The sequence below is a fragment of the Pocillopora damicornis genome, chromosome 3 (genome assembly GCF_964200805.1).
Source record: "Pocillopora damicornis chromosome 3, jaPocDami1.2, whole genome shotgun sequence".
In the NCBI taxonomy this organism is placed as follows: domain Eukaryota; kingdom Metazoa; phylum Cnidaria; class Anthozoa; order Scleractinia; family Pocilloporidae; genus Pocillopora; species Pocillopora damicornis.
The window spans coordinates 9,053,173-9,077,328 of NC_142672.1; the positions used below are offsets into that span (position 1 = coordinate 9,053,173).

At 38.1% G+C, this 24,156-nt stretch overlaps 2 protein-coding genes across 2 annotated transcripts; both read right to left on the reverse strand.

Annotated features, from left to right (window-relative positions):
- Positions 1 to 1,163: 1,163 nt before the first annotated feature.
- LOC149048113 (uncharacterized) lies at positions 1,164 to 15,011 on the reverse strand. The gene is made up of 7 exons (XM_089199414.1): positions 14,986 to 15,011; positions 13,778 to 14,373; positions 11,451 to 11,705; positions 10,739 to 10,804; positions 8,627 to 10,543; positions 8,320 to 8,485; positions 1,164 to 3,204 (listed from the first exon to the last, which is right to left on the reverse strand). The coding sequence occupies exons 1-7, from the start codon at positions 15,009 to 15,011 to the stop codon at positions 1,284 to 1,286; spliced, it is 4,947 nt and encodes a 1,648-aa protein (XP_089055540.1). The 3' UTR covers positions 1,164 to 1,283.
- On the reverse strand, positions 5,377 to 8,633 carry LOC149048114 (uncharacterized). Its single transcript, XM_089200401.1, has one exon. It carries the CDS (start codon positions 7,984 to 7,986, stop codon positions 5,506 to 5,508), a length of 2,481 nt encoding a protein of 826 aa, XP_089056527.1. The 5' UTR covers positions 7,987 to 8,633; the 3' UTR covers positions 5,377 to 5,505.
- Positions 15,012 to 24,156: the final 9,145 nt, after the last annotated feature.

Genomic DNA, 24,156 nt, shown 5'->3' on the forward strand with positions numbered 1-24,156 from the left:
AGCACTGCGCCGGTATCACAGAGGTCATGGGTTCAAATCCCGTACAGGCCTGAATTTTTTTCATGCCTTATTTTCACTACTGCTCAAGTAGTGTTCATTACTGCAAAGATCGTTTTCATATTCACATATTTCAAGTATCATTGAAAAGGATATAATTAACGGTAAAGAAAATAATTATCTCCAAAATATTTCTGTATGTAGAATATTCTGTAAACACATAACAATATTTAGTACTTTATAAAAGGTTTTGTTACGTCTTTGCCTTATATTTGTTTACCATCTCGTTCACAGAGATATGCTCCATCGTGTAACACTTCTTAAAAATATAAGCGTAAATTTAGAATAGCTGAAAAAATTTAACAAATAAAAATGAAAACTTTCTCAATTGTATAAAAAATCCAGTACAAAGATCAAGAAACAAGGATTTCTCTCTATTTAGTTCGAGTAATTCAACCACCCAATGTGTCTCCCTGAAAATAAACGTTTCTAGTTTTTTTTCTATAACAAGAACATGTACGTTACAATGAATACTCACATCCTCTTGGGTACTTGGTGACAAAAAAATTTTCATCGATTGTATTCTCATATCAGTTGTAAAAACTCAGTAACATCACTAACGTATCATTAATCATTTTAATTAGCAAAGTTTATTTTTTGCATGAACCAGTAGTTAAATGTTCGATTAAACCGTAGAAATTTCCTCAGACTTGATAACAGCATCTTAAAATATATCTAAAAAATCTTTAGTTTTATGTTTTTGACGAAACCTAAAATGTTCACTTGCACGAATTCACACAGTTTCTTACAAACTTAGTAAAGCTTTTGTAGTTTGTTAAGCAAGAATTGAATTCGAGTCCAGGAAGATTTGGCTTGAGATCATCACCGGATCACAAAGCTTCCTTGCAACCTTGAGTTCTTTATAACCTCTTTGACCCTGAAGTCTAACTCTATAACAACCTGTTGGCTACAACTCAATCATTTACTCCAAAGAGAGAGTACTACCCGATAGACGGTCAGTCAACATTACATCTAAATGCAACACGATTACAAAGTTTCAGTTCAAATTTTATTTCAAAGGCATTCAAACGATCACAAGGTTGACATTAATAAATCATTACAGTACTAACACGCACATCACCTGCTTCAGCACTGAATATTCTCACTGGACTTTAAGTACTTTTAAGCTGGCTATTTTGTTAGAAAACCTGAGATTTATCCAATCTTTGAAGGTCCAAATTTGTTCAGCACGATGAGCACGACTATGTCAGAGCTTCAGACCTACTTCAGCATTCGTCCTCTGAATCAACCAAACTTTCGTGTTCCGAGTACCAGTGGTTAAGGTACATGTCTTCTTCAGAGTCAGAAGAAATGCTCTCTGCCTCCGCCATGTCATCAACCTTAGTAAAAGAAGTTTGTTCTCCAGCCAAACGAAGGTTTGTTTCAGCTTCAGGGTTTTCAACCGTTGACCTACCCTCTACCAAAGACAACAGAGTTTTCATAGGCAGTGCAGAGCCCAGCCCACGGAGTCTTATGACGGACACTCGACCAGACGAATTAAAACAAACGGCTTCGTCTTCCTCACGGGAAACCGCCATGCTTAGAATGCTCTCCTCGCCTTGTGCTGCTTTGGCAAATCTAACAGCTTTGAATCCGCTCATGTCCCACAAAAAAACCATACCATCGATACCGTAAGAGATGAGGTAACGATTTACTCTAAGAAACTTGCAAAAATCAATTCTACCAAGATGGCCGTGGAGAATTTGCTTGGAGGAATTGATATGAGAAACCTTAAGATTATAGACAAGAATTCTATCGGCGATGCAACAAGCCAAAAATTCATCGTCCAGAGAAACGCAGCTCTGACTGAAATTGACAGATTGGTATGGCTTCTCCACTCCCAGTCTGTTCAAAAGCCGACAAGGATCTTCATTGTACTTCCAGATCTCAATCTGATATTCGCCACACAAAATAAGCTTCGTTTTGCAAGATGACAGACAACAACAATCAATAGTAAGAAAAGTTTTTGACCTTAAATTCCCTGATCTAGACTTCCCTTGAACATCCCACACAAAGCAAAGCGGAAAATGTTCGAAATCCTGTACACATAGAAGAAGTGAGATACTGTCTGATGAAAACGTCATGTACACTGTCGTGTTCTCACTTTCTGCTTCAAATAGGTCTATTTTGTGGAGGACCTCTAACGAGTTAGCAACTGTGAGGATATATAGATTTACAGTGATTCCTTGGTGAATGGCTATGAGCCGTCCGCTTGGAGAGAGAACACAATTCTTTACATGAGCTGTTTCCAGCCTCAGTTTGTACTGAGAATTGATTGTGAAATCTCCTCTTGCTTTGTTGATTTGCCAAAACGTTACTCTTGAGTCAGACGTAACATTTATAACGCTATCCGCGGAACAGAACATGGTCGCAACTGATTTTTGTGCGACTGACGTGTCCGAAAGAGACACGGAAGTAAACGCACCGTTCGAACAGTACACAGTAGCGACCGACTCTCCTAATTTTAAGGGTACCAAAAGTGATTCTGACATGAACATGAAAGGACAGAATAAACTCGATAAAAAGATGGCTTTATCTTCGATATCGCCACGAAACAAATAACCCAACTGCCCTTCGTTAGAAAAGTAGTAGAGTTTGCATCCCGACACACTAGTGAGAACTGAGCCTGTTTGGAGAGATAAGGCGCAAAGCGAGGAACTTCCATCAGCAATATAGATAAAGAAGAGATCGTCGATTGTGAACGTAAATTTTGAAAACCACTTGCAATTACTGATGATATGCCCTGTGGTCTCCCAGTCGTTAGAGAAGTGTTGTTGACTTCTTGGAATAATCTTAAGAAACTCCTGGTTATCGGCTGCGATGATCCACTTTCTTTCTGGTGACAAGTAAAGGCAGATCTCTTCTTTCATCTCATGAACTAGATTCTGAAATCCTTTCGGAATGCTTGAACAAACATCAAATGTTAATGCTTCATTATCAAACTTGTTCAATGTCTGAGGGGTAAATGATTTCAACTCATCGCTCGAATCATCCCCATAGTCGCTCGACTTTCTTTCCCACAGGTACTTTATGACACCACGTAGAGTCGACCGAGTTTGATAATGCTTCCTGGTCGACTTCGTCCTCAGCATTTCTTGGAGTATCCTAACTTGCATCGACGTACTTTTCAATCTATCGGAAATAACACTCAGTTTGATCCACGTGGGAAAAGAATTTTTTTTTTCAGGCGTTTCATTTCAATCTCCATTGCCTTACTTATTTTGAATTCTTTCTCTAACACGTTCCTACAAAAAATGTCAAGCCTTCCTGTTCGATTAATGGCGCTTAAAAGTTGAAAATTACAAATCGATCCTAATTCGATAACACCCTTTGAAAACACCGTTTCGAAATTAAAATCAGAAAACACATAGCCAAAATGAAAAAAATATGTAAAAGCATCTAGGTGAGCATCCCCTGCAAAAAGGTGCTTTAACACGGGTTCTCCAGTCTTTACATCCCACACCTGATATTGGAAAATGTAAGAGTAAAGCTCGATGATAACGGAACGAACGGCTTCCAAAGGTGGTTCTCGATATGAGTTTAAGAGTAAACTCCATTTTTTGCAGCAAAGACAACTCTCGTCGGTATGCCAACAAGCCTCTCGATCCGAACGAACAGTCATCTCCTCATCTTGGCTCTCCTCAATTTCCTTAAAAGCCCACAAAATAATCAAGTTTGTTAGACAAGACTTGGATTCACAGTTGACTCCACTCTTAAATCCCTGTCTTCTAACGACAACATGGCCAGAAATCTGTGACAGTCAGCGGTTTGAAACGGGGGCTCGTGTATGCAAAAAATTCCTACTACGCATGCGTTCTTGCATCAGATTACATACAGCAAATTATGGCGAGCGGCGTAAGGGATTCGAGCAAGAATAGCCGCGGTTTATTTCTTCAATTACACAATGTTTCTTCTGCGGACCTTCTTTGGGATGAAAAAAAAAGTAGAAAAAGGAAAGCTAATGTTTCTTCTGATTATTTTGCCGTGGAAAGGTTAATCTCGAGGAGGACATCACATGGAACGGTGAGTTCACAATTTGCCCTGGTCTACGATGTATGTCATTAATTTTCTTACATGCTAAAGTTTTATAATTAAAATCTTCAGGTTCAATATTTGGTGAAATGGAAGGGATACAGCGCGTTTCATAATAGTTGGGAAGATGAAGATAACTTGACTACCGATCTTATTAGGTATTTATTGTTGTATCATTTTTTCAAACTGTATTTAAATTACCATTACAATTGAACATGCTGAAATACGGAATTAACAAGAGAGATGCACTCGTATAAGCTCATTCATAGAAAGGTTTATACTTAACTAATTTTTTTTCACCAATAATACACGCAGTGATTGCTGCTTTTCTTTTTCTTCTGCCTTTGCATTGCTTTGAGTATTACTTGTTCATAGACAACCCCTCTTACAATGTTTCCATTTTCATTATTTTTCTTACAGAACTTATGACAAGCCAATTGTTGATAAAGAGAGGCTAACTCGAAACGTTGATAACCTGAGATTATCAGTCCTCTTTAAATTAAGAAGTAAATCAAGGTCTAATGCTATTTTGGACTTTGATCATGATTGTTTTCGTTTTTTGTTTTATGGTAAAGGAAGGGAGGGAAGGGAGAAGGGGTATACTTTGTTAGATAAGGATGATTTTAAAAAATGTGATTTACCAGAAAACTGGGATAGGGTTATTGATTGTAATGGGGATGGGGTAAGGGTTAAATATCCATTTAAAATTAGATTGTTTTTAGCAAAATCACCAAAAACATATTCTATTATAAATGGGAAAATTCAAGAAGATCAGAGAATGTTAATTGAGAAACTATCAATTGATTTCAGTCGCCAACCTGTAACTATTCAATCATAGATATTATAAACAGAAAGTGAAATTGAAATTAACTGTAATGGCTTTAGGGACTGTAAGGGGTTCCACCTGAACGCAAAAGCTGATAAGAATATTACCAACAAGTGAGTTGAATGTACAAAATATACATGGCCCCTATCTAATAACCCTAGGCTTAATCCGCAGTATGAATTTGCTTGAAATTGCTTTTATTTACAAAGTTAATTATAATTTTGTTGAGTTGATGTGTTTTCACTGCACTCTTTGCTTGTCATGTAGCTTTTCATGTGAGTTTGTTTACATAATTTTGAATGTGTAAGGGAGTCCCCCCTTAGAGTAACTAAAGCCATTTCATGCTCCCAGAATACTAAATATTCCATATTTTCTCATTGACAAATTTCCTCCAGTTGTTTACTTAGTTCAGCCTTGGTTTTGTTGCTGAATCCTCTCGCATTTCTCTTCTTTAATTCTTCTTTCAATTGCTTCACTGTCATATGAGAACAGCTAGTGTCAGTGGTAGTGGACTCAGGGAGGGGATGTTCATTTTGAGCTTCAATAGATTGCTGGAGAGGATCTTGACTTAAATTTACTCGTGCCTTTTTTCAGTTTTCTTTAATTTCAACATCCCAGTAGCTCTCCTTGCGCTTCATGTAATTGCGTACTTCCCTCTCGTGTTCTTTAAGCTCCCACTGACGTTGCTCTTGTCGCAGAACATCTCCTGCAGAATCCCACTTTTTGGACTTTCTCAGAATCATTGCACGTGCTACATCATTGTTCTTTTCAACTCCTTGCCCTGTAAATATTTTGACTGAGTGGTGGAGCTCAAAGAACTTGGGAGTGTGTGCTACCATAATGTGCATGTATGGGGTAACTCTGGCTTTCTCATACCCTTCTCTTTTGCCATTTAGACTGACAAAAAGAGAAATCCACTCTTTGGCTTTCATGAAAAATTCTGTGGGGTCTTTCTCAGGGTTCCAGTCATTGACAACTTTGTAAATTTCTGCAAACTCTGTCCAGACTGCAACCACAGTTGATGCTGTTTCTGGGTGGAGAATGCTATGTAGCTTACTGGGAAGGTCAGCTAAAAGGATCTTTTTGTCTTTTCCAAGGAGACTTGTCCAGTCATGTTTCCCGCTACCTTTCCCATCTGCATTTCTTTGTTCCCACACATCAAAAGAAACACCACAAGATTTGATTACCCTAATAAGGCTTTTTAGGTGTAATCCTGTTGCTGCCCCCTTTTTATGGTCTAAGTCATCATCTTTATCCCAGTCAAGGCACTCCTGCACTAGATTTCCAATCAAAATATCTGTGATTCTCAGCATTAAGTGCAGCTCGTCTACCACTATACGATATAGTGGTATATTTAGTATAGGTTGTTTATCACAACAGTAATTATCTCTGGATTTTTTAGACATTTCAAACATTTCTTTCAGTGTTCTTGCTAAGGGGGGAGTGTTATAACTTGTATAGTCATTGTTGATTCTCCAGCGATCATTTTTGTGTGTTTTACACCAGGCACAAGCATAATTAGATGTTGCCCCCTTCAGTCCAAGCATCAGTAAAATAAATTTATAATCACCACCAAGATATAATTCAGTTTGAATCTCTAGGCCATCCACATTCATTTTACCTTTGGCAGTCAAGTCATTTACCTCATTGAATAAACTCTGGAATGACTCTTTTATTGTGTGGTAACTCTCGGTTCCATTGACTATGCCAAGAGTTCTGTTTCCTTTTGCAGACATTACAGACTCCTCTGTTTGCAGAATGGAAAATGAAAGTAAAATAAAATTTGAATTTCTTGTCATTCTGGCACCATCACCATTGATTTTGATTTTGATTTTATCATTGATGGGGTCAAAGTCACTGTTTTGCTTCAGGAAATCAGAGATATGTATTTTAAACACTGTTTCAGCGGAAGTTACTTTGGCCCCTTCAAACTTAGCATTTAGAGGTTCAATTTTGCTCATTTTGTTCAGTTGATCACGGCATTGTTTGACCAAGTAGGACCTTGGTAGACTATCAGTGATCATGGAAATTTCATGGTAAAATGAATCCCCCACACAAAATTTGTCCAGTAAGAAAAGGATTTTTTCAACATTCTCTTTTTCATGTGTGGACAAGGTACTATACTTTCTTTCTCCTGCTTGAGTGGGTAAATCTTGACAGTTGGGTTTACTTGTTATGTTGTGAACCACATCACTGTCTGATTCTTTGACAGTTAACCCAACTAGTTCAACACCAAAGGAAGAGCAGAACCAGAGAGCAGCTTCGGCTCGTGAAATAAAAGTTTTCAAGGTCCTGAACCTATTTTTCACAGTTGAAAGAGGTTTTCCCTGGTATGAACTAACTCCCACAGAATTTTCCAATGATGCAATATAATCTTCAAGCTCTTTGTTTGTTTTCTGCAAAACTTGGGTTTCATTTTCCTTTTGGTTCACTGCCAGCACCATTTCCTCATAGATTCTTTCCTTCTCCAACTCTAAATCTTCATAGGCCTTTTTCCAATCTTGTAGCTCATTTTGTATGTTTTCAATTTCTTGATAGAGTTCATGTACAGGTTTTGTTTGACCCTCCATAACATGAAACTTTCGGACTCGATTATCCAACTCTTTTCTTGCCCTGCCCTTAGTTTTTTTGTAATCTAATGAAATTTTATAAGCAATATTTAACAAAGCTTCATCGATTCCATCTCGTATATTTTCATCATCGCTAAAGGCAAAGCATTGCCCGAATGTGCACTTTTCCACCAAATCTATGTAGCTGAACCTTTTTGCCGTGGGTGAGTTTTCTGCTGCGCTTGTAGAAGGAGAATTTGCCTCTATCTCTTCACATCCGCTTGACAAATCTTGACCGGAAGTGTCACGCGACAGAACGTTTCGTTCTTGAACAGTTTTATGCCATTCTCTAAAAAGAGGATAAGGAATTTCCAAAGTAAAAAGCACTCTTTTCTCTTTTTCCCTCGCCTCATATCTTAATTCCGGTTGAGTGAATTTGATTGCATCCTTAAAACGCGAGCAACATTGACTAAATTCGTCGCTCATTTTACTTGCAAATTTTCGGATATTGTGTAACGCCATTGCAGAATTTATTAAAGGCACGGTTACATAGGTCAAGTAAAGATTTTGGGATTCAAGATGGAGGACGAAGGGGCTAGAAACTACGGTTGACGGTCGACTAAAAACATGGCGTTTTCCCGAAATTTTTCTTGGGTTTTAAAAATGGCGTCACATTGAGAACTATTTAGCAGTATTTGGGCCGTTTTTCCACCAAGTTTGGAACCGATTTAGTGGCTTCAATGGCTCCTATTTTTGCACTATAAATGAAGTTTAGCATGTGAACAAACCAGTTCGATCTGGAAGAACATTCCTGTGAACCCGTGAAGTGGGTTGATTTTCGACGATTTATGCTACCTTCGGACAGTTATTAAGAAAATGTATGGCGGAGTGCGAGGATTTCTACGTCCATCAAAAATTGCTTCGGGAACCGCTTTAACACATGCAAATGCCCACAGAGCACGCAGCGAAAGGTTGTACATATAATCCACTTTATTTTGCGATCTGGAAGAACTTGTCTCCTCTGGCGGTTGTAACACAGGAGCAATTATTAAAAGAAGGTTAGCTGAAAGCGCACTGTTTTCCTTGTAGTGATTTTGCGACTCGTTTGTAACCTAAGACCGAGTTCGACATCGATGCGCGTGCGTGGCGGCCATGCTCTCACGGATTTCTGGCCATGTGGACTTTCTATCGCGAGTAAAAACGCCCCACTGGTAGAAATGAGAATTTCCTGAGAACTGCGGGATTCTTTCCACACATCTTCGTTCTACTGAAAACCACCCGTCAAGGCGTCCAAAAAATATAAATTGGCCATCAGGGGAAAATTCTATATGTCTTATTTCGTCAAGAGCGCTTACTTCACAAACGTCACTTATTAAGTGCGCTTTAGATGCATCAAAGAGTAGCAAGGAATGACCGTCCGACCCAGCGACCAAATTGTTATTAGAAGTAGCAAAGCAATGCATATCTGTAATGTTAAAGTCAATAAAAATAGGAAAGCTGCTCTCTAAACAAGGACCTGAAAGTTCAGAAACCAAAACGGTCTCTGGAAGAACGGCTGAAGTGCTTCTTAAACATGTGTACAGAAGGTGAGGCCATTCTGAAAGAATGAGAGCATTCGATGTAAGAATCGTAGAGATCTCACGCAGGACATTTTGGTCCTGTTTGTTCTCGGCAGTTAAAAGTGCAACAGCCAAATGAAAATCTGCAATTAGATGATATATCTCAATTTTTCCACAAAGCAATCTTCTCTCTATGTACTGATAATTCGTTAAACAATTAAAAATGAGTTTCAAGAAATCTTTCCCGCCAAATTTACATAAAAAGCGGACTGAAAAGCGCACCACATAGTTCAACAAGTCCACGTCAATGGATGAGCATGGTTTTGGAGAATTCTGGATAAATGAAGAAGCAATTTCAATAAAAATGTCTCTAAGGTAATTGATTGCGGTTTCTTTATTGATGAACAACTTTCGAGCTTTCGACTTGTTCGACAACCAAGCTGGCACCAGACTGTGCAAAAAAGTTAAGGTCTGATCAGCAGACCGTAACACCACAAACAGCGATAAGGCATCGACCACTTGTCGCTCATCGTGAGTCGAGTTTTCCCTTTCAAGGATGTACGTAATGATAGACAAAGGTAGTGGAGATGGGGTTACGATGGCGCAACCAAAGAGTTGCTTGAAAATATCCTCCCCAACTTGGACACAGACTCTTTCCAAATTCTTAAGGAAGAACTCGTCAATATCTCCCGGGAAAAGTTGGTTTATATAACTGATTTTCTTGCTAGAAACGATAGCGTCTTTCAATTCTTTCACGATATAATGTGCGTACAAGAATAATCCGTCACACTTTTTAGTCACATCGTCAATCGAGATGGCAAGACCAGAGAAATCGATCCTTTTCTCCAAAAAGTTTTGAATATCTTGCTCATGCTTCTGATAAAAGTTCTGCTGGTCACTGTTACCGGCACAGATTTTAATACAAGGGTTGTACCTCCTCAGTCTTGATTGAACAGATTCTTCAGGGCGACTGGTGACAAAGAACACAAGCCATTCGGGTAGCATGGAGAAACGATGCTTAATAAGATCAAGAAAATCTTCCCTGGACTCGTATTCTGTCTCATCTAAGGCATCAATAATGACTAAATATTTCTTGTCGCTTGACCCACACGTACTTAATGGCTCATGCAATAGTTTAGTAAACAGTTCCTTAACACCGAGTTTAGAGTTACCTAACAGCATTTTTACCCCATTCTCCCCCCCTATAATTTCGTTATACTTATCATTACAGGCGCACAATTGATGGGCAACAGTTCCAAGGAGATATCTGGGGTCGTTTCTGGTACCATCGTTGTGACGGCAAAAGTATGCTGCACCTAACTGTCCAGTCTCTCTCATTCGCTGTGCCAAGGCTCCGGCTATGACACTCTTTCCGATTCCTGGGTCGCCAAGTAGAACATAGGCTCTAGAGTTTCCAGAATCACGGAACCAGGCGTTAAAATCGTCAAAGAACCACTGTCTCGTGTGAGGATCATGCCGCTTGGCAAAAAATGCGATATCAGCATCAAACACAGAAATCTCTGCAAATAAGGCAAGAGTGGATGACGTTGTTTTTCGAATCAAGATACTATTTATGGTTGGATAATGGAGAGAATCATGTAAATTGCTCGATCTTACTGTTCAGTGATCATTGTATCACTCAGTGATAGCTGTATCAGTACTATTTAGAGAGCTACTTTTACTATGCAATCTGATGAGGGACACAAGGAACCCACCCGCAGACACTGTGCTGTGGCATTGTTGAGATATCACATCCCCAGAACCTTTAGGATTGCAGGCCCCTAAATAAAGAAAAAAATGATTTGATAAGTAGCTAGTTTTATAATCGTACGACATTCCAACCTTATAGCTTGGATATATCATAACACTTTTAATGACTGGGTGGAGGGGCTGAAGGGTTAATATTTGACTCAACGTTCGTTCTCTGCGACCGAGAGCTAAGTACTTCTGCGTCCAGCCCGACCTTAGTCAGTCAATTTGCATTTTATCGTATGATCGACGCCTCTTTTCGTTCTTTCGCTCTTCTTTTAGCTCACATCTCTCAGGGTTGCACAGCTTTTTCTGTTCCTCCTTGCGCTTTCGTTTTGAACCTCATACGGGAATTTTTATTCATCGTGTTTTTCATTGAAAGCACGCGCGTAACCGTAGGGATCAAATGACAGTTTTATTTATTGCTAAAACATAACGTGACAGTTTGATTCAAGAGCATGTATGCTCACGCCTCGATCATGAAATCACAGTGGGTGCGGATGCAAAGGGGTAAACTTAGTGCACCGACGGGATCACTGTGTTCACGTTTCATATGAAACTTTGAAAAGTTTTTGTCACAGATAAATAATACAGAACCATGTTCATCTGTTATATTAGGTCTATTAGCAAGCTCATGACCAGACGACTAACAGTTTTGTTTGTTTTCACTTTCCTTACCTTGATTTTCCAGCAGTGAGACTCTTTCTTTCAAGCATTCGATTTCCTGTGAATGATCTCGGTTTATAGCTTCTTGCTCGACCTGCATCCGATCAAGTCTTGTTTCCATTTCCTCTAGTGCCAGTGAGACACGTTCTCTGTCCTCTTGTACTTTAAACGTCAGCTTTTCTACATCTGTCATCAGATCATGAACGTGCTGTTGTACCAACTTCAACAAATCAGGATCCATGGTTACGTTCATACAAAGAATTGTGCCTGAAATAAAAGTCAAATTAGCGGGCTTTGCAGTTTCCATTTATATTATGGCTTAGATCTAGAAAAATGATCATTTTCCCTTTTTCATCCAGTGGAGATGAGCATGGTTAAAATTACCATCTTAAGTGAAGAAGAAAGTTACAAGAAAACGCCGTGTATTGAGCATGAAGTATCGAAGACCGTTGCCTATCAATTTCTCCTGATTGAAACATAAATCACTATGAAACTGGTCATAGATACCACCTTATCACAACTCTTGGTAGAGCTTGCTGAAGGTAGATATACATCGCAATCGAACATTATTTCAAGAGTATTTCAACGCTGACTAATACAAAATTACAAGAGATGTGAGAGATTTGTAAGAGACATTTGTGACTTTCACAGTTTTCTACGTCATCACCCGCTAACTCGTTACCAGTGTACGGGACACTTTTAGACAAAATGAAGCACTTAAAAGCCCGAAAAAGACCCAGATTTCTTTTTTGGGGGAATTTTTTTTTTTATCAGAATTGGTTTATACACATGAAAAGCGAAAGAAATACGCAAAAATAAGGCACATAAGCTATAAGAATTGTGGATAGAAAGGGATAAGATTTTACAGAAGTCAGGAACACAGCTCAGTGTCATCCAGCAGCATCCTAATCCTTGACAACTCAATATCCAAATTCACTACACTGTTACAAGACAACAATAAGCAATGGCGTTATTATTGTCTTGGAAAACATAGATCCATAAAGTTTTCCCTTTTTACCCTTGCAAATGTCACTTTCCTCTCTTTACTGGTCCACTTTCAAACAAAGCACAAAGAAGTTGTTTATATTGGTGCATTAAATAAGTCCTCGGGATGACTGACGGAAAAACCCACTTGAGGCAAAGAAGAATCTCCCGCCCAAATTATTAACTCGACAGGCTTAAATGCAAGTTGCTGCAAATTGGCCTCCTATCCTGGGAGACAACTTATTTCCAGGTCTGCTACCAACTGAGGTCAAGCTCCTTTCTACACCTCAGCAATTCCAAGTACGCAAAAGTTTCAAAGATGTCATGATGTTATCATTGCTAGGAGGAAAATCTGGCTAAGTCAAGGACATTCAAGCCACCATGAAGTTCCTAAAAACTTTAAACGCCTACCACCTAGCATTAAGATCTACCATGAAACTAACAAATTCCAAATCTAGAACCTGTCTGACAACAATATTTTTTAAGGAAACCTGCAGCAAACATGAGTCTACCTCTCAACTTTCATCAGACCCATAAGGACCAAAGGTAAAAGAGCATTCCTTAATTAAGACCATGATACTATAGCTCTTAATCGTAGGATATTTTCAGAAAGGAATATGAACCATTTAAGATATCTTTCAAAATTTTCCGTACCCACAGAAGTTACTTGTCTCCACCATTGCCGCCTTTATAAATTCTCACCTGGCAACCAGTCTAGATTAAAATGGCATATGAGAATCAAAAGTCTTAACAGGAAGCTGTTAAAAGTCAATTGAAACTTCGGTGGTAAAATAGAAAGAGTAAAGAATGGAAGAGGGAAAGCCATCCAAGGTCAGTTATCAGAGCACCATGTACAGTACAAATGTCATCTGTGTGATACATGCATTGGTTACATGAGTTGCCATCCTATAGCAACACATTGCCATCCATAGTGATACATGTAATTAAATAAACATCTGAAGAATTATGAACACCAAGTCAAGAACTTTCACCATGATGAGCACTTCTCATTCCTGGGGAAGTGTCAGTGAAAGTTCAAGGCTTCCTCATTAATAAATGTTTGCATTTTCATGCAAAAACAGAAACTCAATATACAAATGCACTCCACTCAAACAACTTTGATCCATCTATTGAGGTGTTTGCATGATTAATCAAGCCAATCAACTATTTGTTTACACCACATCACTACCTATCATTTTGCATACAATGGGTATTTCACACTGTAATGGTATATTTTAACTTGATTTTTTTTCTAATTTTTGTACGAATGTCGAAATGTTGTGCACCTCTAAACACAAGTACACTAATAAAATAAAATTACTGAAAATAATTGTGATATAAATAAAAGAAGATACCTTTCTCCTCCCAATCCTTTAGCTCTGCTAAAAGGTCCTTTCTGCTGGAACCTGGAAGGCCGAGTTTTTTAACAAGCTGTTCCATAGCAGCAAAGCTCTGTTTATAATTCACAGGATCCCATTCACGGAATATACAGTGTGCCCAGGCATTCCTAGCCTTTCTTACAGCACCTGCTGCACTTTGTACATCAAAAGAGAACACTGGGACTCTGCCAAGCAGCGTAAGCACTGCTGATGCATCACAGCACTCATCAAATGCATTGAATTTAGCCATGTGATTCTCCACATACAACTTAGCAAAGTCAACATGTGACATCACTCGGCAATCAAACTTGGAGAAGTCATACCTTCCATGAGGCAGTCTAGGAATTCCATTATTACCATTGATGTTCTCATACTTCAAGGACATTGGCCAGTGCTTAAGACACCCTGATGTGCTCTGAGTATGAATGCCATGGCTAGTTTGAAGATTGCCATATTCTTTTTGGACTTCTATTTCTACAAAAGGGCGTATTTGGGAAACTAGAACTTTGCTCAGTGCAATTCCAAAGACCAACCATTGCTTCTGGTTTTCTGTAATGCTGTGCAGTGCGGATCTATGAATTCAATAAATAAATAGATAAAAGTGGTGTTTGGTGGACTTTAAATTTACATTGTTGGTTTGGACTGCAGGTCCAGAATCCAACAGTTAAGCAGACAAGAGATTTTTTGTATTTAACAGCTTAACCCTCCCCAATCTGATGATCATAGATGACACCACCCCTACCCCCATCTTCACATTGAGCATCTACAGTTATAAATAATTTCAAAGTTGTATCCGCAAATTAGGGCTTGGTGAAATAAGGAAATTCAAAAGTCCTTCATTTCAAGTTTAAACTGGATAATGGTACCTCTCTCACAAATGGGATAGAATGTTTACACAAATAACAGGTGACAGCATTTAAGTTATTTATCATAATCTTTCTTTGATTGAGTACATTAAAAATGTTAATAATGAAGGATTGATTTTCATGTAATTCAATTTTGAATAGACTGTGCAATATTGATCATTGGGATGTTTAACAACTTTAATGCATCAACAGGATTGATGAAAGAAGGTTCTATACAAGGTACAATTGAAGCAGGTAATTTTAAATCTAATGCAGTTTAAGGAGGTTCCAATCAAGGTTAATAACACTGGGAAAATGAAAACGTAGAGCTTATCTTACCCTCCTGATGCTCCTGCTGTTCCCATTATCCCTCAAACAATCCTCTCATTGTTACTTGACAGTAGACATCATGCCTCTGCATAAAAACAAAATTGGACCAATAATCAATAAGAGTTCCATGTCTTACAAATAGCTGACTGAAAATGAATCATCATCACCAAGAAGAAAATATATCTTGATTATGAGTTGTTGTGCTCATTTTATGACAAATCAGCTTGCAAAAAAGGAGATTTACCATGGTTATAGGGCAATTGGGTACCAGTATTTAATCCTTAACTCTTAATATTTCTGAGGACCAATTAAAATTTATTATCATTCTGGTGTTAATCAACTTCTCATTCTAAAATTTTTAATTTGAGAAATAAGAAAAAGAAATGGTTTTCTACAAATCAAAGGAACTGTTTCAGACTTTTGATTCCATACTTCTGCTTCTGGGAGGCAGATTTTTACCTTTCTGTAGCTCAGTAATCATTCCATGCTGTCCTTCAGCAGCATTTACATTATAGTAAATTAGTTTCCAGTAAGTCATTAAACCACTTTTTACATTAAACACAACCATCTGAGCTTTTGGGGATGGTGCCATAGATCAGGAAAAACTCTGAGACTTCTTTTAAATTTGTTTTTATTTCACTTACAGCAGCTGAAGGCCTCAATGAAATTATTACACCATTTCTGTTGTTTGTTTCAAGCAATTGACATAATAAAATGTTTTCAATGCAAGTTGAATATTTTGTGGATGTATTGATTATACTGTCTGAGAAAAGTATTCACAAGATTTTAAGCACAAGATCTTCATGATTTTTAAACACAGAAAGTATTATGTGAAGGGCAACAAAATTGAGTAAATTAAAGCTGGCAGGTTCCTTGAAGAGCTGCTCAGAGTGTTCCTCTGTTTTTTAGAAAGTTATTGTATACATGTTTATGGAGTAATTAGAGGCCTACTCCAGCTTTACTAGCAAGACGGAAGGATCAACAGTATCAAAAACTTTACAAAGATCTTGGAAGACAACACAAGAACAGTAATTGCCATTATCAAAAGAACTAATAATATTTTATTTTAGAAGAGGATAAGTGCATGACTAGTACAAAGCTTGCATATGGCAAGCCAAATATGAAAAAGGAGGGTTGAGTTCAAAATTACCTTTTGAGATTCAGTGATCAAGATGTGAGATTAGAAATCAACACATAAGAATTTTAATTACCCATCAAGAATGAAAAACCATTAATCGAGAAAAAGACTGATGTAGCAATATACCAGGATATAAATGTAAGCTGTTCAGAATGAGAAATTGTCAAGTGAGAAAAAGAAAGCACTATGTGAGATCATTGACTAGTTTTTCTAAGCCCCATGGTAGACAACTTAATCCAAGCTTGAGCCTCAATCACAATGCAAGTTCTACAAGTACCTCGCATTTTTCATGAATGACGAACATCAGACAAATCAGTACTTCCAACATGACAAATAGGTCAAGGTCGCAAGGAAAAGAAAACACTCCATTCTTTTGTGATTTGATATCAGTTGCTAGCCCAACAGTCAATGTTGTACCACGACAGGGAAAAGAGGGTGGCACTGAGTGAGCACATTGAGTTCACACACGTAATGAAAGAGAAACAAGCCTGATTTTTTAACATTGTTTTATATGAAAGACGTGAACAATTTGAGATGAACACTCTGAATGCTTTGAAATGAATACTTTTAACACTTTGAAATTAACACTTTGAATACTTTGAAATTTGTATCTCAGTGTTACAGTTTTTTTGTTGTGCATAACATTTTCATATTACAGGTATAAGGATTATTGTAACACAAAATACAAGTTACTGTTGATGGTATTTTTTAAAAAAAGATCAAGTCACAAAGTTATATCAATTTAAATGTCATTACAGCTGTCACTGGCATGTAATTGCATGTAAATGTTTGTCTTAATGTTCAGTGCAATTTGTAACAACTGAAAAAAAATTAAGACCATTTAATTGTAAAAGCTTTGAATACAACAGAATAACTTTGACCTTATTTACTGGTTGATCTTCACAATGTTTTAGTTTTAATGAATACAATGTCTGCAGTAAGCTTTTCCATCTTTCTGATGCTCATGTGAGGGAGGGATAACAATGATCATGTACATGCACTTCCATTATCATCACAGGAAATATCAACATAATTTTAATTAGAAGCTGATATATGTTAATTCATTAATGTTCAGTGAAACTTTTTATGATTGCCATGGTGTTCAGAAAGTGGTTAATTCCGTTGTTTCCACCATCAGAGAGAGGGTCAATCCTATTGTAATTAATGCAGTTGGTGATCTGTGAGCTGACTGTGTGACCCTGGCACAACAACATTGTTGTCTGTTTCAATATCAGTCAGTAAACCATCATAATCAATTCCATATGTCTGCCAATTTGTGACCATTGATTCCTTGGGAGAAGTGAGTAATCCAGTGTACCACATGGCCAAGGGTGTTTAGTAGCCAACTGTTCTATGCAACAATTTCTCATTCTCAGCAGCTGACAATTAGTTCTCAGTATATTGCTACAGTCGAACCTCAATTATCCAGACTCGTTGGGACTAGATGATATAGTCCAGATAATCGAGAATATGAATATCAGCAAGGAACAAAAACTGATTAAATTAAGTAAGCAACATTTAATCATGAAACAAAACATTCTCAAATCATTTTGAAAAAATGATTTGTGAACTGAATATGCAAGCTGAGTGCTTACCTTCTCAGTTTCACTTAATAGTATGCCTCTTTAGATCACTTATAGCACCTTAGATCGATTGCACTACAACCAGCTACTATTGTGAATCTTTTTAGCTAGACTTAAACGTCATTTTTGGTCATTTTAGACATCATTCTAAGTTATTTTAGGCACAGGCATCCCAAGCTCACGTCTCGAGAAAAAGCAAACGCGTAATTGATGAAAGTGTCACGCGTTGTATGACTTGATATTAGGGTTAGGAGAGGATCCCACTAAGAATTTGAACATGTAATAAGGAATAATATAGGGAACGAAATATGGTCGATTTACAACCATAAATATTTCGAAATATGTACATTTTACTCATAAAATCAATAGAACTCACATCTTGTGGGTCCGTTGTCACTTTGGGTCATTTTAAATCATTTTAAGTCATTTTAGTTCATTTCTTGCTTTGGTAACTACAAGGAAGGAGGTTCTTTATTTCTTTACAAGACGCCCTCATCCATTGGCTGAATCAGCGAAGTTGTGTTTGGAGGGAGAAACATACAGGTTACAGACCCAGCGCCTGTTTTCAGCTCTTCAGGATAAGCAGAACAGTTGTCCATCAGCAACAACACTTTAGGGGGGCGAATGTTTTGTGCACGTTAGTGGCGTTTAATAGCCGGGACGAAATCTCTCTTGAAACACTCAGCAAAAATCTCCGAGTTCATCCAAGCGCTTCCTTGAGACTTGTAAATGACGTGAGCGCGGTAATGTTTACGTTCCTAAAAACATCATGGCTTTGCAAATTTTCCAATCATAATTGGTTTCAGTTTATTTGTTCCTGTGGCATTGGTACAACCAAGGAGGGTTAAGCGATCTTTTGATTCCTTAAAGCCGGGGGCAGATTTTTCACGGCATGACACCAGGGTTCTGTAGTGCAAATATCTCCACAGGAGTCCTGTTTCGTCGCTGTTGTAGATTTGCTCAGCGGTTAAACTCTTTTCTTCCATCACTTAACGTAACATTTGAAGGAAGGCTCGACTGTTTCTTCTGCTGCAAACTTAGACTTCTAATTCCGTGACGATTTTTTAATTTCTCAAGCGATCCTGTCGAAGCCTAAGGGATCTGTGTATAGCTGGCTGTAAAGAGTGTTTGGCTCTCTCTAGAATAAGAGGACCAGAAATTGGAGTGCCAGATGTTCGTTGCTGGATAAACGAGGCATAACTTTCAGCGATTTACGCTTCAGTCCTTCGCTAGTCTCTCAGCTGTCGGCAAACTTCATGATCTTTTCCCTGTTCTCGCGGATATCAGATATCTGCTTGTGTACTAACGCCATATTCAGCTAACAAATGGGTTCCTTTTTCTCCTTCCTCTGATCACAAATTATAGACTATTTTCTTTTATCGAAAGAACAGATCGCTTCCGCTTTAGAGGCATGATGATCCTGAATTAACATTTTAGCTGGCCTATCTTGCATAACACGCTGAACGAGCTAATAGAGCGTGAAATCGCAATAAGCAACAAAGGAACTCTGAGCCAATCACACCTCGTTCGAATGTTCTTCATTAGTTACGACGCTTGCCAGAATTGCTTCTGAGAGCGAAACAAACTCACTTTTACTTCTCTTTTCAATGCTGCAGTTTTAAAAAGAATGTGGTTACAAACTTGATCGTGAAATTGGGACCGCAGAGAAAACGTCTGGTTAATCGACGTTTGCGGTTCGATAGTCCATCGACTGTCTATTATTTCACATTTTATTTGTTGGCCTACATCAGCCTCATGGCCGCCACTTTTGTAACCTGCATCACTAAATAAAATGATTGATTGATCTTTTGCTCGATTAATGTTTTTTCATTCTCGGTGGGTTATTTAAAATCTCACATGACAGTGTTTCATTCTCGTACACTGATTTCTATTACTCATGTAGTGCTTTGCCAATCTCACATATTGATCACAGAAACTCTTTAGGTAATTTTGATCTCAACCCACTTTTAACATGTTTGGCTTACCATACTTGCATACAAATATTTGCCATTAGTGCATGAAATACATAGCTTACAATACATAGCTTATACAATTTATAATTCATGAATACATGAATTTCATCATTATTTTGGCCAAAAACGGGCCAGAATTAGGAACCCGGTTTGGTTTTTCCTTCGCAAGAAAATACACAATAGGCGCTAACATAACAGTTAGCAATGTGGTCGACATAGCCTGGGAACGAGGTTGAGTTTTGAGTTTTCGAGTGTATTCAGGCTTGAAGTGCTGGGCCGCGCATAAACGATAACCAAGCTTGTTACAGTTTACACTCATCTTTCGAGTAAACTTTAAAATATTTATTTAAAGCAAAAACCTAATACTGTGAATCGCTTCAATTGTTAACGTACTGATGAAAAACAACAACCGTGGGAACAGTTAAAGTTTTTTGGCTGATTGATTTTGTTCGATTAATTAATTCAATTATCTTATGAAAACATTGGCGATGGGATTCGTTCAGTAGATAACTAAAGCGGACGAAAAAACCATGCTTTTCTAACAAAAAAAAACTTGTGAAAGTCACTGCCACTCATCTCTAATCTCAATCAGTCGAAAAACTTGCGGTCCATAAAATACCTTCTGTGTTACATCGTTCGCCGAGGCAGAAAACTTCAGAGATTTGTTATCAGATGTAAGCAGGAGAAAAGATCGTAAACAAAGATCATCGCGTTCAAGTGCAAATAATTATTGAGCGACTGTGAGGCGAAACTAAACTTGGAAATGGAAATTACGGGAATTTGGCTCATGCAGGCAGAGAAAAATTTGAATCGCAGCGTTAATATTTGATGAATTTTGCAACCGGAAATTTTACAAACGTAGGATACTATTTAGTACTGCTTTTGCAGAACGCCCGAGGTGATTCAGCAGAGTTAAATGGTTACCATCATTCTGGATTTCTCCGTGACTCAAGCTAAGTCACAAAGTGACTGATTCCTTTTCTGTTCACTTTGCCGCGATACTTAAGTTAGTCCCCGCATTTCATCCGGCAATTCTAGCATTTCCAATTTGTCATAGCATCAACTTGTTCTAAAGTCTTAATCTCCATAACTCTCCAGGTGAAGTAAACAGCGAAAAGCACTCAACAGCGATTTTGCAGTTAAAAGCTTATTTACAGTACCGGTAGATTTGAGTATCGACGGGATTACACGTCACTTAAACTGCACAGTTTTGGAGGTTTAATCGTTGGGAGAATTCAGCGGAATCCCCGCATCGATCTGTACAATCCAAAACCGAAGCCGTAATTTCAAAAGCAATGTATTGTTTCACCTTTGTTTTCCTTATCCAAGAGCTGTATGCATTATGAAGTATGGGGCTGTGCAGAATTCCTGCCAAATCGCTAAATTATTAAGAGTAATGCTGAGTTAGGAATCTGTTTACTGCATACGCAACAACGACAGAAACACCAGCAAGTTTGATTACCGAAATCAAACGGAGGCCCTATCTACTCGCTAAATTGCGTTTTACGTCTTAACATTCTTGGGAAACTTACTTTGCTATTCACAGCAAACACAAACGAACTTACCATTGCTCTACACGATTCTGCAATCTGTTTGTTCTGCAAAGCGACTTGCAATTTCCGAACCCTGCTTGGCTTGCAATTATCGAGATCAAACCCACCCTACTTTAGGAATGGCTTCCGGTTTGAGCCTCACTTAGAAACGATAAATCGTAAAGATTGCAGGATATGCTGGGAAAAACGCACGGTTGGTTGAAGACTTTCAAACAGTGATAGGTTTGATGCCTTTTTTCCACATGAAGTGTGTGGAATTGAATTAAAAATTCAATTAAAATTCTTCATTTCAGCTCTCCTAGTAGCTGTCAATGTATTCAGAGTTCAAGTTTTAAAACATTAAGGATCACAATTCGAATTGCCTCGGACAGAATTTCGTCATCACTTGGGAAAAAGAGATTATGAACTGTTTCTTAAATAATATTTTGCTTGGGAATGTCCTCGTTATTGTTCACATACGCTCATTTCCTCTATGTGCAAGGCATTCAAAACTCTCACAACGAGCCCCTCTTGTTTCCTCCAATACCCTCTCAACATAACACTGGCGAGAGTTAACAGATATGTGAAAGTAAAGCCAAAAATCGTAAAAAGAAATTTCGTTTGAAAATCTACATGAACGTATTTCCAGCTATCGCCCCTTAAACTTTTGCCAGTCTTGAGAGGTCTCATGACTCGGTCCAGGGCTTCAATCCAGACCTCCAAACTGAAGGTCAGCTTGTAAGGTTCCTTGACTTCTTTGGATGTTAACTTTTAAGCCGTATCGTGTTCCACAAATGTTGATAGCGATAATTGAGTCGAAATCTCATTTTCATTACATTCACTATACGGTAATGGTATTGGATGCTAAGATTCCATTGTGCCGTTAAAATATCTAGAATTAGTTGTGCCTAAAAGTGGCGTTCCACCCTTTAAATTTTTTTGTTGTCTTCCTCTTTATTTGGAATCCCTTCAGGTTACGTAGGAGTTTACTTAGACAATTTAGTAACCAGGAATTCTAAGTCATGAGTTATTTAATCGAGAGGATTACTCATAGTTTATTATTGCGGTTTCCTGAAAGCAGTTCTGAAAATCAAATTACATTCAAAGTGATTTTGTGAGACTTCACAAAATCACTTCGTGGCCCACTTCACTCAGACAGTGAGTGGGCCACGAAAACTAAGACGGATAAATGCACCAAGACAATTAGCAAATGTCATGTATTTTGAAGCGATTTACCAGTTCAATGTATGAGACAATTGACTAAAAAAAAAGGTAATGGAAATAATTCTAACCTCCAGCTGTGGCAAGATGGTATATTTTATCAAGAATACCAGCCAAACTTAGTTTTTATCTCCTCAAACGCGATAAAGAAATGTTCAGCCAAGAGTTTTAATATTCAGCAATTATTCACAGAAATAGAATTGATCAATTGTTATGGTATATACCACCACGCAGAAACAAAAATTTAGTTTATTTCTGTAAATATGTCAGGAAATGGTCAGGAATTAAACACTTGAGGCGTGACTTTGTCTCTTCTGCTGCGCGGAGGCGAATAGTACTTGCCAGTATTTGCGCATCGTGATCACTCCGATAGCCATGAGCCATAATTTTCCAAAAATAATCATCAGTGAAATAAGCAACAAATGAAATCCGCAGGAGAGTTGAATTCATGTTAAAGGTGATGTCCATCCCTACACCCACCACTTGGTGGTTTTTGACAGGACTTTTTGAGGAATTTTCCAGATGTAAGTTTTAGGAAAAGATTCGGTGATGCAATTACGCTGCGCTCGCGCTGTGATTTTCCTCGTGTCATGCGCGATAAAGTTAGCAACACTGTATATCAGTAACATCAGTTTGTGACTCTCTGTGGTCTTGGAAAAGGCGCGATTTCAGAGAAATTCATCTCAAAAGATTTGCAATTTTTCTATAGTTTTGTAGACAAAAAAAAATCATTGCATACGTGGGCTCTCGATAGGAGCCTTGACATCATTGGCATATTGGTTTTTGAAGGGAGAAAGAAACTAATTTTCTAAAAGGTCGCGAATTCAGTTCCTTACGCTTTGATACTTCAAAAGTGGTACAAAGTTAGTCTAGAAATTTTGTAAATCAGGCAAGAGTGCACCAGACAGTGTTGTTGAGTGCTTAGTTCATACTGTCTGCCTTTGCTAACCGCAAACAGTTCTTATATTTCTAGTTCAAGTTGGTTTCTCACCAGATTGAATGCTTAAGCATTCCTCTTTGCATTTAATAATTAAAACCGCAGTGGAAAGCTCAAGAGGGGCAAGGGGGCACACAAATTTGCTTATCGGCTCAGATCACAGGACACATTTGACAAGGAAAGATGACAATATCACCTTATCCGGAAAAAAGGGCTACGGAAACGCATTGGCTGTACTGTCAATTGATAAATAAAGAATAAATAATGAAGACAGTTGATGCAAATTAGTGATCAGGTTTACAGATTTAAGTACATTTCAATCAGGTTAGGAAAGTACTCCGTGTCTGCATGGATTTTGTCCTACTTTATTTTGTGATTGGTCCGGAATACTCGGGCCATCTTTTAAAATTTCAATCCAAACTGGGTCTCTTACATTTTCCCGCGCTTGAACTACGCTTCAGGCAGTTTGTTCCTTGTTAGTTTGAGTTCTCATTAGCTCCTGGTTACATTTCCCATTGCTCTGATTGCCCTTTGTGATACGCCAGGTGTTGTTCTCACAGCACTTAATCGAGGAGCGTCGTAGAGGAGCTACGATATTTTGAGACTGTTTTCAACAGAGTGGTAGCTTTATCGATCGTTTTTCTGGGAACAAAAACACTTAAGAGCTAATAACAGACTAAAAAAAAGCAAGAATGGTTACGGACGCGGCGACTAACCAGGGGTGAAGATCAAAAAGGCGAAACATTTCCACATAATCAAAGGTTTTTTGAATGATTTACACAGTTAAGAACACTAA

Excerpts from the sequence above, each read along its gene's own strand:
- LOC149048114 (XM_089200401.1), bottom strand. The coding sequence starts at position 7,986 with ATGGCGTTACACAATATCCGAAAATTTGCAAGTAAAATGAGCGACGAA.
- LOC149048113 (XM_089199414.1), bottom strand. The coding sequence starts at position 15,011 with ATGGGAACAGCAGGAGCATCAGGAGG. Across the intron at positions 11,706-13,777 it reads AAAGGATTGGGAGGAGAAAG|GCACAATTCTTTGTATGAAC; the intron begins GTATCTTCTTTT and ends CTTTTATTTCAG. Across the intron at positions 10,544-10,738 it reads CCACAGCACAGTGTCTGCGG|AGATTTCTGTGTTTGATGCT; the intron begins GTGGGTTCCTTG and ends CCTTATTTGCAG.